The 18,284-nt window shown below is 41.7% G+C and overlaps 2 protein-coding genes and 1 long non-coding RNA gene across 3 annotated transcripts in view; 2 read left to right on the top strand and 1 right to left on the bottom strand.

Annotated features, from left to right (window-relative positions):
- The first annotated feature begins 413 nt into the window (after positions 1-413).
- Positions 414-1,819, top strand: LOC109616155. The gene is made up of 3 exons (XR_002197238.1): positions 414-685; positions 1,278-1,437; positions 1,643-1,819. It is a non-coding gene; the product is annotated as an uncharacterized LOC109616155 (long non-coding RNA).
- A 5,332-nt stretch (positions 1,820-7,151) lies between these two features.
- LOC114839855 lies at positions 7,152-8,959 on the top strand. Its single transcript, XM_029122465.2, has 3 exons — positions 7,152-8,141; positions 8,328-8,398; positions 8,530-8,959. Exons 1-3 carry the CDS (start codon positions 7,781-7,783, stop codon positions 8,701-8,703), a joined length of 606 nt encoding a protein of 201 aa, XP_028978298.2. The 5' UTR covers positions 7,152-7,780; the 3' UTR covers positions 8,704-8,959.
- Positions 8,960-11,688: 2,729 nt separating this feature from the next.
- LOC105012309 (ras and Rab interactor 2) overlaps positions 11,689-18,284 on the bottom strand; it is a 38,196-nt gene continuing 31,600 nt past the window's right edge. The window contains 7 exon segments of the mRNA XM_013135331.3: positions 11,689-14,209; positions 14,899-15,062; positions 16,178-16,309; positions 16,543-16,576; positions 16,578-16,655; positions 16,658-16,792; positions 17,020-17,102. Of these exon segments, the coding sequence (XP_012990785.2) occupies positions 13,862-14,209; positions 14,899-15,062; positions 16,178-16,309; positions 16,543-16,576; positions 16,578-16,655; positions 16,658-16,792; positions 17,020-17,102 (974 nt within the window). The 3' untranslated portion in view covers positions 11,689-13,861.

Here is an 18,284-nt window from a genome sequence, read left to right on the forward strand (position 1 = left end):
AATGCAATATTTCTGACCAGCGTTTATTTGGCTTCCCTCACTCCGGTGTTCTTCCTCAAGCATCTTCAATACAAGAGTACAGAATTTTACTTCTTGAGGATCATGTAATAAACCCAGTAACGAATCCCGCCCTCTCTCAATCAATAATTTATTCTGGAACACATAGTAAAGTTACCTCCTTAGATATAATACAATTGTTCTCATTCTACTACTACTTTAACAGAACGGTCCAGTCAAAATGTGGGCCACACATACATTACAAACGCAAGCCTACAAATGACTAAAAATGTATCTACTGCCCCATCATGCAATTTAATAAATGTAATTCTAACAAATCCACAAAAGCCTAACATACATAATAACTAAAAGTCAGTTCAGAGCGTCAATGACAGCAGTATAGTACTTACTCTAGAGTCTGTAGTTTGTAGCGTGGGTCGTCCCTGATGGCAGAGAGAATTCTCAGTCCTTTTTCTCCTGTGTCGTTTCCCATCAGGCCCAGTTGCGTGATGCTGGAGCGGCTGGACTTCAGGGCTAAGGCCAGGGAGGAGCAGCCCACTGCAGTAATCCCACAACACCCCAAACTAGAGAGGGAGAAGGGGGCGGTGATGAGGGCAAAGGGAGACCAGGAGAAGATGGGAGGACAGGCATGACGACTGAAAGGATGGGTGAGGACACAGAAGATGAGGTGAGTGACTTGCTGCAATGAGAGAAGGTACTCTACATAGATGACAACATTACTTCATCCTTTTGAAACATTTCTAATGTGCAATGTTAGCTTACATTTTGTGACTTATATTCTTTTCTTACTTTCCATTTGTGGAAAGAATATGACGGCGCATTTACTGTAAATATTCCTCTTCAAATTCAGTGCGGTGGTTGGTATCAAGTAATATACATAAGTACCAAAGTGAACTTTAGCGCCAACATAACGGTCTGCATCCCCGAGTCCCCCATGTCATTCATGCCGATGTCCAGTTCTCTCAGGAACGTGGGTTTCTTTAACATATACCTTGGCAGGCGGCGACAGAGTTCCTAGTCCATCTTAGAATTTGAGAGCCTAAATGATGGAGGTAAATTAGATGGGGGGTGAACTGGAGGCGCAACAATTTTATTTAATGGCCAATCTGATCTTCATTTTCCTCATGTCGAAGAATAGGTCTAATACATAGGGTAAGGAAAGTTTCATTCAATTCTGTTAAAAGTGTAGGGTAGTGTAAGCCTAAAACATGTTCAAAAGTGAACAGGTTTCATGGCCATTGACTCATGCTCACTTTAAGGTACGCAGGTCGCACTTGGGAACCGGCAGTCCATCGATAAACAGAAGCAGCCCTGCTTCTCCTGGTTCGTTGCCGCTTAGATCCAGCTTTGAAATGGGTCCAGAGGCCAGACCTTCACGGCATTTATCAGTCAGGTTGTGGTATTGCAGCGTGGTCAAAGGTAGGGTTAAGTATTCAAAAGAACATCAAAAGTCATACTAGTAGACACGCTAACAACTAAAGTGACATAGTGATCATAAGATGGGCCCAGTACACCTGGATAAGATACTCAGGACACATCCCACCTGTATTTATTGACCTGATGGTTATGTAAAACATTGATGTGCACATTAAAGGTAACGTGTTCTCTCAATATCTTCAACCAGAACCCATCCACTGGAAATCAACTGGTGTGCTTCCAGGGAGCGGTGGTTCTTCGTTGAAGAATGCATTTCTCCTGGAAATGTTCATTTGCACCTTGGCCACAATCTGCCCATGTTGTTCTGTTGCCTGAACGTTAGTATTGGTTTATCTTTACACAATAACACATGCATGGTCTATCATGTTTGGGTCTTGTCTTTTATTCTGTATTTGCGGTATAGTCTTGACTGTTTTACTGGTTCCTTTACAGTGTTATACTGTACACATGACTTTTAAATGGTATTACCGTCTACTGAAATGGTATCACTGTCCTTCTGTTCTAATCATGACATTATTCTCTAAAATGTCTGTGTTATAATTTGGTTAACAGCAAAGAAAAAGAAAAAATTTGAGAGGTAATCCCAAAGAGAAAACCCAATTCAGCTTCCCTGGATGTTTAGCCTATATTACGAAATATATTAAGTTTATAATATATTTAAATCTTGCCCATTTTGTCACCTTTCAGGTTGTTGTTTTAGACTTCCCACACTAGAGTAAAAGATATAAGGACTGTTTTATTCCCCCAAAGGCCATACAATGTTTAAATATGTACATTGAATATAATAATGCACACTTTGAACATTAGCACAACAACACTCCGTTTTTTATATTCTTAGACTGTAGCTGATTATATTTTATATCTGGTTTGTATGTTTTATTGTGTCTCTGTTTTTGCCGGGCCGCGTAAACAGAGCCGGCCTCGAAGAGCTACTGACTGACTGACTGACGCTTGTTCAATAGCGTAGGACTTAGAGACGCGGCCTCCGACGCATTATGCCTGAGGTTTAGGACTGACAAAAAAATCGCTGGCTACAACCCTACGTAGCTACGTAACAGCCCTACAATAACAGTTCTTGTGGATATTAGGATTTGTTCAGGATAGACAAACACTTCGCTGGCTTTACGATTCTCTCGTGTTTTCACTTGACAAAAAAGTCTGTTTTATTCTAGTCTGTTCTTTTTCACATATATTTTTTAACTATATTGCCTTATACATTTCAATTATGGCTTTTATTGTGATAAAGAAAATCTGAGTGCAACCAGCATAATATCCTGCTTCATAAACAATGCTAATGAAGCCTCGAATGTCCATCACTATTTATCGTCACCTATACCCATACGGAAAAGAGATGTATTTTAAAAATATTTTTGCAATGCAAAATGTATGTAGAATGTATGCTGAATATGTCGAATACATTTAACTTAATTCAAAATACATTTCAGGTATCAAAATGTATTTCACCTTTTATTCCGAAATGTATTTAAAAATATATACATACATTTATCTTTATTCAAAATACATTTCAGGTATCAAAATATGTTTCACCTTTTATTCCGAAATGTATTTGAAAATGTATAAATACCTTTCCTTTTTGTCAAAATGTATTTCCCCGTCAAAATGCTCTCATTACAATTGTAATGTTTTATAGAAAATTAAAATGCATTTTCCAGGTCCTGTGAATGTAAAATGATGAAGATATAATTACCGACGTATTGATTATATCACATTTAGGTGTTGAAACTCATTTTACAGACATGTAGCTTATCAAAATACATTTCATCTTTTTCAGTCACAAATATAGTCTAACGTACTAAGGTAAATACCAATACTTGCGTCAATCTAACCGATCCAGTTTGGTGTAGTGGTTAGCGCTCATGACTGACGTTTCAGGTTCGAAACACGACCTGGCCGATGTCCGATATATTTAGACATGCATTTCAAAAATGTAATAAGTACCTACCTTACGAATATATTTAAGAGGCCAATTTCAAACATTTGACATATATTTACCAAATGTATTCAGAAATATATTTTCCAAATGAATTCAAAAATATATTTAAAATACATTTATTTTCCGCATGGGTATTGATAGATACTGTATCTATGTCATTCACGAATGGCTAATTAACTGTTAAAACGGCCAGTGGCAAAAGTTATACAGTTCATAGAGACTTGTGGGGGAGATAAACTTAATAAGAAACGTTACTTAGTTTAACAATATAGTTAAAGGTGTATAACAAAACATTTTAACTTGGCGTGACGTTTACGAGTGAAAATTATATAATGAGGCAACACTAGGGTGTAGTTCGTTGGCGTAGTGGTTAGGTTGCCTTTCGTGTGGGCTACCCGGGTTTGATATTCGAGAAGGCAGTCACGGTTAACACTTTCTATTGCGAGCCGGCTGAACTAGGCTTGGTTGTTGTCCTGGTTGTTCCCATGAAACTAGAGCTTAAAAGATAAAGTGAATAAAGATATTAGTTGCATTAAAGATACTGGACATCAAACGGGTTACTTCTTCATGACTACTGTAGATATTTCGAGTAACAGAAATTGCAATGCCCTGCATATGTGAAATTTTATCTTAATAAAGAAAAATACTACAGAACAAACATTAAAGTACGAAATTTGATATTTTTTGTTAGCTCATGTCTATAAACCATTAATCTATGATCATAAAGCAATGAAACATGGATTTTGCTGTTTAGTCAGTTGTTATGCATTCCTAGTTTTCACCTTCTCTACGAACTATTTTGACGTTTTACCTACAGGTATAAACTACTCAGATAGGCCCCACGATCATACTGATTTCAAAACAACTTCCTCCATCTTATACAACAGGACTGGTATTTCAAATAACTTCCTCCATTTTATACAACAGCACAAAAATCCAGACTATTAATGAGGGATAAGAACGCACTACTTGAGAATACCTCAGCGCTGTCCTTCTACACTGACCGTATTTTATCAATGAGCGCCATCTAGCTGTTACGTCATAATGGCAACGTTTATGTCTATTGTTGCATCAATTATTACAATGACTAATTGGACCTCTTATTTGAGTTACAATTAAATATAGCTTACACATTAATATTTCCACCGCTCGTGGTGCATGTATTGATCGATTATATAGCTCTTCTTTGTGTATTATAGTGTTGTATTATAGTGTTGTTTTAGTTTTATTTTGTACAGAAAGCTTGTTGAACTGTTTAACTGGTGTACTGTTTACAACCTGGAGTAAATATGGACAACTCAATGTCCATCCAAAGATCTTGGGTAGAGAGTTACCTTGATGAGCAGGTAAGTTTGCCATTATCCAGTAGTGCTCATGTGACTAATGATCCATTTTGAAGGTCTCCGTCAGGATTCAATGAATGTACAAGTGACAAAATCCATGTGTTGAAATGAACTATTTGTTAGTTCTCTGCTCACTGATTTCAGAGATAACGATTACCTGTTTTACAGAGAAAGTTCATCAGAGAGTTCCTGACTCTCCAGGAACAAGGTGTACTTCACCCATACCTCAGTGTCAATCACATGAGGAGATGGATCATCTCTGATACAAGGAAGGCCTTCCTGAAAAGGTGAGTGAGACCACAGTACAATATTATACTTAATAAATAGATCAGGCAAGACAGCACAGAGAGAGAGCTGAACAAACATAATTGTCATGGATTTTCCATTTATTGTGTAGATTTCAAGAAATGGCAGAAGGGACAAACATCCACCTCATTGAGCTGGTAAGAAACAGTAAATACATAATGCTGTGATAGACAGTACAAAATCAGTTGTGTACATTTGTTAAAAATGTCAACTTTGTGATGAAAATGTTCACGTCAAACTCCCCCTGTGTGTACAGATGTTGAAGGTGAAAGCTCACAATACACTCCTTGAGATCGAGCAGGGAGTTCGTAGAGAGCTGAGCGTTACCCAATGCCAACATCACCAGTCTTCAGTAGAGGTATAATCACATCTCATAATTTCCTAGAATACAGGACACCACTGTTACCATCCACACAGACTGTTTATGAACTTGTTATTATGATTAGGACACCTGCAGTTCATAAGGAACTCTATCAACTAATGTCTCATTCATTTCTTCCATTCCAAGGCAACCATGGAGGGGCAGCAGCTCCTGACCAACAAGCCCAAGCCATTGGTTCCTTCCCATGAGCCTCTGGGGACTACAGCTGTGATGAGTGGTGATGTTGGAGGTGGTCTGTCAGACAAACAGGCCCAACCTGAGGTCAGGTCAGAGGTGATGCTCCAGGTGAAGCCCCTCTGCCAAACTCCGGTGGGGGTCCGGGGTTGCCTGGTGGACAGTGTGATTAATGGAGAAGACCCGGAGATTAATGATGAGGTCCTTGTGGCAGAACCAATCCCCACTCCCCTCTTATCCACAGCAGTGATAGTCAGGGAGGTCCAGGAGTGCCTGGTGGACAAGGTCAGTCTGAGACTTCTAGCAATACATTAGTACTAGACCTAAACATTTAGCATTTACATTAAGACATGCTATATACAAGACATATGATATTGAGTGCTTTAAAGTGTAGTAAAATCCTTTGAGGGGTAAACAGAGCAAATTTTACTAAGCCCTTTTCTCTTCCATATTAAGGAGAAGACGGTTGAGGTTCTGGACCAGAGCATTTCTCCAAGGATCCAAAAGGCCCTGAGAGACATTGAGGCCATGGTGAACTCCAGAAAGAAGTCCAAGGTCGTGCCAAAGCAGCTTGTGGTACTTGGTTTCACAATCAAGCACATTGTCACTCAGGTGCTGTCTCACTTATATCAACCAGCCTTTCAGGAAGAAGTCTGTTTGGAGACAGCTGCTATCGTGGACGACACCCAAGCTCTTCTGTGGTCTATTCCCTGGGTTCAAGTCACAGAGGAGGAGGAGCTGTCTAACTCCCAGTGCATTGATACCTCTGAGGTGACCAAGGCTGTCATTAACACCCTGGATAAGGTACTAGGCCCCAAACCACTGGTAGGAGCTCTGGGAATAGGCTCACAGATATTGAGCAGGTACATTGTTCATCTTGTTGGCCTGTCCATTGCTAAGACAGTACCTGACGTTTACGCTGCCAACGAAGAGGAGAGACATATTAGCCAGGATATGGTGAACATCTGTCCTCTACCTGCTAAATATGTCATCAGTGGAGAATTATTAGGTGACTTTGTGGTGAAGTTTATGCTTCACCTTCACCCAATGAACAGACTCGGCTCCAAGCAGCTCAGCCAACAGGCTCTCCTCTTACTGGTGGTTAAAATGGCCTCAGTAGCTTTTCATGTCTTGAGGAAGATCCCGGGTGTTTCTGTGGATGAACAGCTGTGTGCCCCCATCTGCAACATAAGACAGACGGTATTACACATGCAGAGTGCCTTGGTCCATAAGTTTGGCACAACAATCCAAATAAAGCATATGATGGCTAATAAGGACCCGCTAGTCATTTCCACAATACCCCAGGCCATATGTGAGGGAATCTTGGCTGTATACAAGGGCATCTCTGTAACCCATCCACTTCAAGTCACTGGCCCACATCGTCCAATGGCCAAGAGCTATGAAAAGGCTATGGAGACAAAGTTGTTTGCAGTAACTCTACCCGAGGACCTGAAAAAGACCATCTACCATCATTATGGGTCCCGGGTCGGGAAACTGCCACTTTTCCAGAAAGCTTTTCCACCTCTGACTAGCCATGACAAGTTTGAATACATCCGGCATGTTACTCCGCCTCACTCCTCCAAAAGAGACACAATCTGGATCCATCCTAAATACTTCTTTGGGGACGACGATGAAGAGGAAGAGTCATCAGATAACACAGTGCCTAACAACCCTCTGGCTCTAAATGTCAGCAAGGCTGCTTTTTTAAACCAGTTTCCACTGACCGATGTATTCCAATCCACCAAAACAGACTTCATTGACCGTAAAACAACCCCTAGGTATGTGCCAGTCAAGGTCAACGTGCAAACAGGGGTTATAACAGATGACTCTGTGGTGGCTAGTAATAACCCATTTGAAGTGGAAACACAACAGGATGAAACACCAGCTGGGCCTAAGCCTGACCCCAAACCAGTAAAACCCCAGAGAAAGCATTCGGAAAAGATCAAAGCATACATCAAATCGGGACAGTATTTGAAAGACAAACGTCTTTATGAACAGGCCTTATATCGCTACAGTGGACAGGCTGTAAGAGACCAGGCTCTGAGAGAGGCAGAGAGAAACAAACCCAAGATTATTATTGTTCCTCTGGTTCTAGTCTGGAACGTCTTTAATTACGCATTCTTGACCACGCGATATGTGCCGTATGACAGTGGTCTTTGTAATGATATGGTTGATCACATCCACATCAAGATTCAGAAGGAGGCACTTAAGTACAAGGACCACAGAGTGTTCAAATCCACTCTGAAGAATCTTGAAGAGGATCCATTGATGATGAGCACCTTTGTCTTAAACTGCTGTCAGTCATTTGTAATTAAATACTGGAACATCGTCCAGGACCATATACGATCGAAAGAACAGCTGCACCCAGACAAACTGTCTCTGCTGGTCTGTGACCTCATGGTGGGGGAGATTATGACTCATCTGAGGCCTACCTTGACTTTCTCCAAAGACACTAAAGATGGGGACAACCGGCCGTACTGCATTAATGTCCCGGTCAAAAGAGATACCAGCTCTCCAGATGATGCAGGTAGAATAACATTGTTACTGTTGGTGTGTTACATTAATAACCAGGTCTAGTCTAATGGAAATAACACACAGGGCACAATGTTCTGTCATTAACAACTGTACCACAATATCCATTGTCAGTCAAACACCTAAAGTTCACCAACTTAATTTTCATTTGTAATATTCTATTGTATGTTGTCGTCACCAGACAAGACCAAGCTGGAGCTTCGCATTGAGAAAGCTAGGGCTGACCAAATGAAGGAACTTCTCGTCCCATCGGTAAGTTCCACTGTATTCTGTATCACATCATCCATAGATAATATCAGTCAGTTTGAATGTGCTCAGTCCTGTAGTGACCTGCAGCTTGTTTTCTACAGTTTGTTTTACTCAGTACCTCTGTTTGTTGACAGGAACCCAAAGACCACTCATGGGCAGCTTGGATGGAAATGATGGAGGAGTATGAGCAGTTTCATAAGAAGAAAACCTGTTGGGACTGGTTCTGTGGACTGTTTCGCCGGAAGAAAAAGACCACGTTTGAAAAAAGAGTGGAAGATTTCGAAAAATACTGTCGCAAGAGCAGTTAGAGTCCGACACACAAACAAACCAAATGAATTGATTCACACACATTAGACTACCTTTGACATCAAACCAAATTAACTGACACACGCACATTTTTTACTTAGAAATCCTCTGACCACAAACAAATGAACTGATACACACATAAAAAATGTGCCTTCCTCAAACCACACACAAACCATATGGATTTAAACAGTACACACATTTACAACTTAGTCTTCCTCTGACAACAACCTTTTCCCCTGTTATTTATAAAAATTAAATTAAAACAATCCCTAATGGAGGTTCTCTCTGTTTTTGTGATGTCTTAATAATTATAATGTTCAGGTTGATACTTTATAGTATTGTAATATTTGACAAACTATGGAACATTTTGTCTCAGATTAGAATATATAGAATAGCTGCTGTGGATGGAGTCGATGCTATGACAATATCAAGACATGAGTGTTATCACTTAGGAAACATCATTGTGTATTAAACGCCGTCTTTCAACATGTAATACTCTTAATTTCTACAGCTCTAACAATTTCAACACAGTTGTCGGGGCGTAACCACCGACAAGAATAATTATTCAACAAGCTGGGGTAGAGCAATATGAACAATGATCTCTAATGACATTCGTGACACTGTACTTGACCGTGTTGTTGTTGTACATGGTACGACAACGAGGGAAGCTGGATGAGATCGCAGCCAGACACGAGCCGTTGCGCTGCTGCATCAACTGGACTTTCAAAAATTTAAAATAGGTTACTAAATGTAAACTTACCCGACTGCACATAGAATCTGTACTCAGAATCTGCATGCATTAGCACCAACAGGACAGTACAGAAAAATACCTTGAACTTGAGACTTGTATTAATATTCCATAACTGACATGTAAATATATATGGTAGCGATACACCACTGGCGTTGGTAGACCAGTTACAGGTTTTTAAGGCTGAAGACCGAGCCATTATGAACATGGTTAAGAGAAATCCAGTCAATAAGTATAATTCAAGACTATGGCATGTATAAAGGTCTAGTGACTGTCAAAAAATATAGCCTGAGATACACGGGACCATTCCTAGCCCAGGTAATATCTAGGATGTTGCGGCAGAATAAATGTTTATTTTTATGGCTATAGGCCTTTACTTTACTTTTTCCTGTTTGTCTCTGTGAGGTAAATTTGTTGTTGTTGTTGTGAAGGTGCAAACCACCACCCCCACCCCACACAAAAATGAACACTTGCGGTCTTTCTGTATTTTCTGGACACTTCTACATAGTGCCTATACATCACGTAGGGTATGGAATGTCATGCAAAGTGCAAAATTCATATGGGATGTTTTGGAACCAATTAAGTCTACTGATTTATTAACACCTTTGTATGATATTACTTTAAATTCCACTCATCAGTGTGGAAAGGTTATTTAGTTGTGTGATTCTATTTGATGTTTTGTGTGGCATTTGAAGACAAATTTATAAGTGTGAAAAAGCATGACCCCTGGATAAACACTGCACATTTTAAATCCGATTTTGAGGTTTAAAAAATAATCATTTTCAACCCCATTGCCCTTGTAACGGCATAATTTCCCTTGAAGTCAACTTACTAAACCTGTATCCGATGTATAAACAGTGTTTTTATAACAGAGCGAAAGTTAGTATCAACCTCATGCAGTGTAATACCAAAGAGCACCCCCAGTTTACTGGCAATGTGGTGCATGAAACAATGTAATTCAGAAAGGGGGGCAATATTAATAAGGTTCCTGTCATTTTGTGTAGTAAAATGAAAATATATCGTTCTAGAGTGGCCCAGCCATCTAGGCCGGTGCCTTTTGACCAATGTAAAGCCTCAAAGTCCCCCCTCTGTCCAAGAAAATATCTCACAACCACCTTCCCCGTTCTCTTTTTGCTAGAAGGATTACAAAAGGGCTTGTTTTCATGGTTTATTAAACATTAATCGCTTGCTGCCAGTGCTACCAGCCTACATGACTTGATTATAATTATTTTAAGAGAAATTATTTGGCTTTTTTTTTTTTAAACATTGCGATACACACACACTAAAAAAAAAAAACAAGTGCCAACCAACCTGAACAAATGGGTACAAATCTGCCAAGAAGAATGGCGCAATCACTCAAAAACTGTGCAAAGCCAGTATATACCTACACCAAAGGCTACAAGCTGTTATTGCAATAAAGGCTGGCCCTACCAAATACAGTATTAAAGTGTGGGGGTTGGATAGTTATGCAAGCAACATATTTATATTTTGTATTTTTCTTAATAATATTTCCCAACTTAAAACCAATATCACCCTACAATATTTGAGTTCGAGATTCAGAGTTTCATGTGTAACTAAATGTTTTTAAAAAGAAATTAATCTAACAGAATGAAAAAAAAAGCCAAATAAAACAAATTTAAATAGGAGAGATGGGAAATCATTTAATAATGCATAAACAGACATAGGCTGTCTCTCACTAAATGCACACAGGACCACAATGTGTCTGCATCTGGGACCAATTTTTTTCCCCCTGTGGTGTTTTTATTCCAAGAAAACTCGTAATATGTTCAGTACAGTAGCTAGAGTTTTGCACTTACGACCGAAAGTCTTCTGTCATTTAAATAGAAATTATATCAAATAACTGGGTGAAAAGTGCAGGGTTTGTCCTGGAGTTGAAAATGTCACTAATGTCAAGGTTAATCTTCATTTCCCATTCACATTAATTCCTACTATAGCAACAAATTGGTCAATGTGGTCAACCAAATAAAGTTAATGGTCCACCAGGTGTGGGTGGTATGAAGAGGGGACAATGAAACCAATCCAGCATTTGAGCAAAAGATTTGACAAATAAATACAACAGGTTTAGAGTTCAAGCATTACATTACCACCAGGTTTACACAAATGCACATTAGCAAAGAAAAGCAAAACAGTGATGCAAAATCAAGCAGGTGGTACTGCAATGGTAAATGTACAATGACTTTGGCACCGTGTAAAACACTTTTCAGTTACAAAAAACACATCAAATAAATGTTCCATTTAATTTGAAAATGTTTAAGCAAACATACTTCATATATTAGTTTTTATAAGGTAGAATATCTAGGATTTAGGCATGGCAGAAACTACTGGGTGCCTAGCAAATTGGCTTGTCACACTATGTAGAGGTGTAGTGAAATGTAGATCTATCATAACTTTAAAAGCTTGAGGGTAAAAAAATACATTTAAATAACTAAAGGTATTCCAAGATTTATATTTGTATGTATGTCCCTCCGTTTTATATCCTTGGTGTTACCACTAAAAATATACAGTATTTTACAAAAATATAGGACCTTGAGCATTCTCCCTAGTGGACAATTTTTACTGAGGGGAAATTAAAATTCAAAGAAAATGATCACACCCTTTTAGTACCTCATGACTCTGAGGATAGGGTTGTTAGTTGGGAGTCTCTAGACCCAATGTCACTTGAAGTCAGTCAATTTTGATAAAAGGAAGTAGCATTGAGAGCAAAAGTATTCCCTATATCAATTCAGCACATTCAAGACCTGACCACAACTTGAATTGACCTAAAATGTATTATTGGATGTGTCATTATTAATATTACTTATCACAAGCATCACTATCAGACACTTCATCAGTTTGGTACCAAAAATACATCTCAATGATATAAACAACATCTATGAAAAAACATCACAATAAATCCAGAATGGCCCAGCTGATGGCAGTCCGTGTGTGATAGGGCAGTATTACATTATGTGCCGTAATACAGAATTAGAAATGTTAATCCCTAGTTAGATTACAACATAAGATTATCAGAATATAAACTGACTGTACAATACACATTTCATTAAACTCTGGTCCTTTTCCTTTTTAGAGATTGCTCAATGCTCACCAAACTCTCTCAGTAAAACAATGAGAATGCACACTATACCATTTAACATATAGTTTAATAGGAGTCAACCTGCAACTCCTAGTTAATAGATAGAAACAAAAATAGCATAACACTATGTCTTGAAATAACAACTTACGAGAACAATTTGCTGCAGCACTCGAGACAAACTTTGAGTTGAGTCAATTCAGGTTCTTGTCGCATTGCTCAGAAATATTTCTTGGTTTGAATTACTGGCATCAGGTTGTTCAGCATGAGGGTGCTCACTCCAAATAACGTATTTATCATACGCAAACACATTCTGCACTTACACACTACAGTTGACCAGCAATTGCAGCAAAGAAATTCTAAGAAACGTCCTACAGGAAAATATATTCATTGATATCGTTGTATAATGGTATTGCAAAGCACAGATATACTGTAGGACAGTGGTGTTCAAACCTGGCCATTCGAAGCCAGTTCCCTTTTTCCATTGAAAACCGCTAATCAGAGACCTCACCTTCTGTTCTACCTCTTCATTAATGGCACCCACCTGGTGTCCCTGATTAGGAGGCTGGAAAGAAAAAATTGACAGATACTGGCTTCAGTACCACCGCTTTAGAATGGATATACATTTTCATACTGTTGCTAAGGCATAGGGGGCGCCACATCCTCTAAAATGTACAAGTCCCTAGCTTAATAAAGCATGTGTTCAACTTCATGATACCTGAAGTCATATAAAAAACTGTGAAATCCAATGGGCTTGTCTGCTTTTCGCAAAAGCGTGTCTCATAATGCCTCCTTCAAGCCTCTGGGCCTACAAACTTTTAGGACATCTTTCAGTTGATTCTAAGAGGTTGCACAGTGGAATATGGATGTCTTTCCTGCTCTGTGGCCACCATAAAGTGGACCTCCCGTTATGAACATTTAGCCCCAACAAAGTCCACGCTGGACCTGCCCAACCAACTCCTGGTACTCCCTAAAAAAGACAATGAAATGCATGCAGACCCTAGGAACACCTGTAAATCTACTTCCTCTTTCCGGCGGTTTTAGAAGAACAGGATATATTTATTTTTTTCACTTGGGATGTTGATGTGAATTCTACTCGATTCAAATCGACATCAAACCACAAAACATTCCCCCGACCACATAGTTTAAACATACAGTACACATTCTACATCTCCCTCATTCAGCGCAACTCTGGCACCTGTACAGTGGCTATGTTAGCTCAGCCTCAGCGGCCAAGTGGAACGCTTGTTCCACCAGCTACCAGAGCCCTAATCTGTCTTGCGTGTTCCTCCAATCTATAAAGTTGAATCCGAATAGAGTTTCATTCATCTAGTTGGCTTGGCAACAGGCAGTTGCCATTGTGCTGGTGGGTTGAGTTAGCCGGAATAAACAGGTTTAGGTTGGTCACCCTGCGGTAGACGAAGTGAAACGGTTTGGAGTTGGGGCGGCTGTGGATCTCCGCTTTGATTCGCTGGGGGTGTGTGTCCGGCGCCAGCTGTTGACTGGTCGACTCAGTGACCAGGAAGAGGACGTGGTTCTCCGGGTCGAGGACTTTGAACTTGTAGGCGCAGAGCGAACAGACTTCTTCTGTGGTGGAGTACGGGTGGACTAGGAGGGTTTTGGCCGTGCAGCCACTGTTGATATCTTGTAAGGCGACTCGTAGGTAGTTCTGAGGGGAAGAGGGGTACAGGGAATGTGATACAAAAATAACGCCCATGCCGTGTTGACATAAGCGGTGCGGGCAGTCAAATACGCACGTGCCAAACAAACCCAACATACACAGGGAAAGACAGAGAGGAATCATGAACATGCAACGGAACAAAATCACATGCAGAAAGCCAGAGGAAGGACTCAGAGGTAAAGCGGCTCTGATATGACCCTAGTCTCCATTCCTACAAGTATGCCTACAGGAGACGACGGAGGCAAAGACAGACAAACGAGACAGGGCTTGAGCAGTGAACAGTCACATGAGTTTGATTAAGAGGAACTCATTCATCAACAAGCTTTCTCCTCAAAACCCCCCAAAACCCCCAAATCATCTCGCAAAACGCTTTTGAGGTTATTTTTCCAATGCAGAGTCAGATACAGAGGCACGGCGTCTCGGCATGTCGGCACCGGCGCTAGCCATGCAGATTGGTATCGGGTGAAGTCGCCTCTTAACTCCGATCTAGGGTCAGCTTGACATTTCCCCGCTAACAGAGTCAAAGGATATCGAACTGATCCCAGATTTGAACCGAGGGGACAATTCACCCACGGAGCCATGCGGACCCAGGCCCCCAGTGGCGGGAGGCATTTTTTTTTGAGGGGGCATTCTTTATAACTCACTGCCTTGGGCTCGGATGGGGGTCAGGGCGATACCTGAAAGTCGTCAACAGAGGGCGCCGTGCGTTGGGCGGTGCGTCGACGGTGCCACTGGTGGAGTGTGTCTCTGGCCTCGGAGCTCAGGACGCGCGCCGCCTGCTCCTCCTGGAAGTTCTTGATGAGAGCCATGGCCCCGTAGGCGCTGGTCAGGTAGTAGCCACCTTGGAGGGAGACGGGGGGAGACGGGGGGGAAGTGTGACAGAGGGGGGGGGGGGGGGAGGGCAGACGGAAAAGGAGAAAGAGGAAGTTAATTTAGTTTATTTCACAATGGGCTGTGTTGCAGTTTGCCTGTGCACGTGTTAACTACGTCATATATTTGTTGAGTTAGCAGAAAAGGCCTCACCGAAATATCACTGCCACATCCAGCACCCGGGGGAGCAGAACCGCCTTGCTCAAGGACAGAATAACTGAATCTTTACCTTTCTGTGTCAGAGGTTGGAGTGATCCACCTTTCGGTTTCGATTAATAACCAAAAGGCTGCCAGTTAACAGTCGACGAGATTATTTAAAAAAAAAGCCTGGCGTATTGTTTGTGTGTTAGCGAGGAATGCACTGTATTTGACTGTAACCCTACGTGACTAGAAGTGATTACAGTGAACTCCTGCATTGTGAGAACGCTGTATAACAGGACGTCCTCCAGGAAATAATCATCTGGAAGACCCTTGCCAACATTATACTGGTTTCCAAGGGACTCACCCGTGAATTGACATCAATCTATTTACTATTTTCCAGTGGACAAAAAAAAAGTAAAATCCTCCAATGTCTGCATTCCAGTCTAGGCCAGAAAGTGGACTGCAGTTGCCCTGGGTTACTTGACCTGACCAACATCCATTGGTATATTGAAAGTATGTTCATGACAGGAAACAAGGTTGTTCGGTAGTACGTTTCATGAGCAGATTCTATTCATTACTGCTACTGCCCCAGTTATTATTTCATTACATTTGAAATAATCTGCAAAAAGGAAGCCAAAACCCAATCTGGCAGATGCTAAGACCTGTCTAGACCTTGTTTTCCCGTGTGTTTGGTTGAGGCATGGCCGGGTTCCAACGTGAGTTAATAGACAAACCACCATGTACCCGTGTCAGCGCGCCACTTCCATTGTATGGAATAACACCAGCTTATTCTCAGTCAGCACACCCTACTGTGTAAGGTGGAAGCAGACAGCCCAAAACCTTCCCCGACGGACGGCACATCGACACATTCTCATAACGGTGTAACGCAACATGGGGTTGTTTCTAGAAGAGGACGGGAGGGGGGGGGGGGGACGTCAGACTGACCTTCTCCGTGCAGCAGCGAGGGGTCAAGGAGCTCCATCATGTAGATGATCTCGTTGTCCAGCTGGGGCATGTCACACTGGGCCAGGACATAGGTCAGCATGGGGAGGAAGTCATCTGCCCCGTACATCCTCCCTAAGAGAGACACGCCCGGGGAGAGACAAAGGCTCACAGTCTCACAACAGACAGGCCCCTAAGCAATTGAGTTACAGTTCAAAGGTAAAGCCACACCCTGATCCCGAATTTTCATTTCATTCTCATCTGGAGCCGTGTTCACTGAGCGGGCAGGTATGTGCGACTGACACGCCGTTCCCACACGCCCTCCAACCCCCCCCCCCCCCCCCCCCCAGCCTCCGGCACGTTCCTACCTGAGTTATCCTGCATGATGGTGTAGATAGCTTGCACACTCGGTAAGTAGCAGCGACACCTTCTTATCCGGGGAGTTACATCTTGGTCATGTTGTGAAACTTGTGGCGGATCTTCCTCTATGGCCACGGGGTCCGGTGTGGACGGAAGGAACGGCCCCGTTCCACGCCCAGGTCCCTGGGGCCCTTCCTTTCGGCTCTTCTTGCCAAGGGCCAAGTTGTCCCTCAGCTGTTGCCAGCCTCCGCTGCTCACCTGGGGACATCACAACAGACGGGTAGTGAGCGTCCACGTGGAGAGGACACGGGAAGAAAAAGGCTGAAGTATAATTACTGGACCATTAAGGCTTGGAATCCTCATTATGGTCTTTTCATTGTTTTCCTAACGTGAAACAAATTTGAATCCTGTTCTTTTCGTCTAAGTTCGGAAATTCATTCAGACTCTGATAAGTATAGAAGAGGGCCGTAGAGGTCAAAGTTCACCTGGAAGTCATGTAGGGTTGTCTCCACCACACCCTTCAGGGGTTTCAGCACACACTTGTGCATGGCCTTCTCCAGTACTGAATCTAAAGACACAAGACACACACACACAGAGTTAGTGGCGGTTTCCCCGTTGACTTCTAGAGTAGCACATTTGACCTTACCATGTGGTCCACTGTATACTGGGGCATGTTATGCCTCGTTAACAGCAAACACAGAACTACAACAACTAATTACAGCCCCTTTGCAAAAAAATGCAGAGTCACAGGAACATAAAGATAAGAAATCCTTACACGAGAAATATATACACTGACGCGAATAAGACCAGCAAGGAAGAAATACACAGAATGGTACAAACAAGAATTATTTATCATTTAGAGGGTGTGGGTGTATGGAAGTTTAGGAACAACAAAAAATAAATAGTAGCAGCAGGAAAGTAAAGAGAACGGTCTATGGCCCGGGTGGCTAGGCTCATTCACTATTTCAAGGGCCTGACATCTGACACTGCTTTGTGTAGTGGTCTTATAGATGTCAGGGAACTTTGATCCACTCCCGGTAATGAACTTGTCGCTGTTTTGCGACTTCCTCCCAAGAGCCTCGCTGGCCAGCATTCTCACAGCGATGCAGCTGTAGGTCCGTTGGACGATCTGAGGATGCGCGTCTCCAAAGACGGACGGGGAATTTAACTATCTAGGTTTATGCTTTTTTCCCCGTCAATCAGTGTCTCACATACAAGCATTGAAACAAGGTCACAGAACAGCGAAGTGCTTTTCTGCCATGAACGCTGTAAAACGTCACGCCATAAAAGTACCTACCGTCCACAGCCATTACAAACCTCAATTGACCCAGATGCCATAACCAGCAGGTACCATATGAAGAGAATGTAGCCTCAGATCATTACAAAGCCATAATCTCACTAAAAACAATCAAACCTGCAGGTCCTTCAGAAAGTCCAAGACCGCGAACAAGTGGCTATAGATAACGAGTGGATAAAAACAGCCTGGTTTCTAGGAATCGCCTGTTTCCCATCTATAGGTGATGCCACATTTTCCTCAGACCTGCAGTAAAACGGTACAGTCAATGTCAACACTGCAGCCCAACCTGTTTTCAAGCTAATATCCCGTCTGACATTCAGTGACAATGATTAACTCATAGTCACAGAGGCCGAACCCATGTGAACCAGACATAAGATAACCGTTTAATCTATTAATACAACTGGTTATTCCGATGTGTATCACCAGATTGACATTTGTTCACACTTAGCACCA

Source organism: Esox lucius, chromosome 9 (assembly GCF_011004845.1).
Source record: "Esox lucius isolate fEsoLuc1 chromosome 9, fEsoLuc1.pri, whole genome shotgun sequence".
NCBI classification, from domain to species: Eukaryota; Metazoa; Chordata; class Actinopteri; order Esociformes; family Esocidae; genus Esox; species Esox lucius.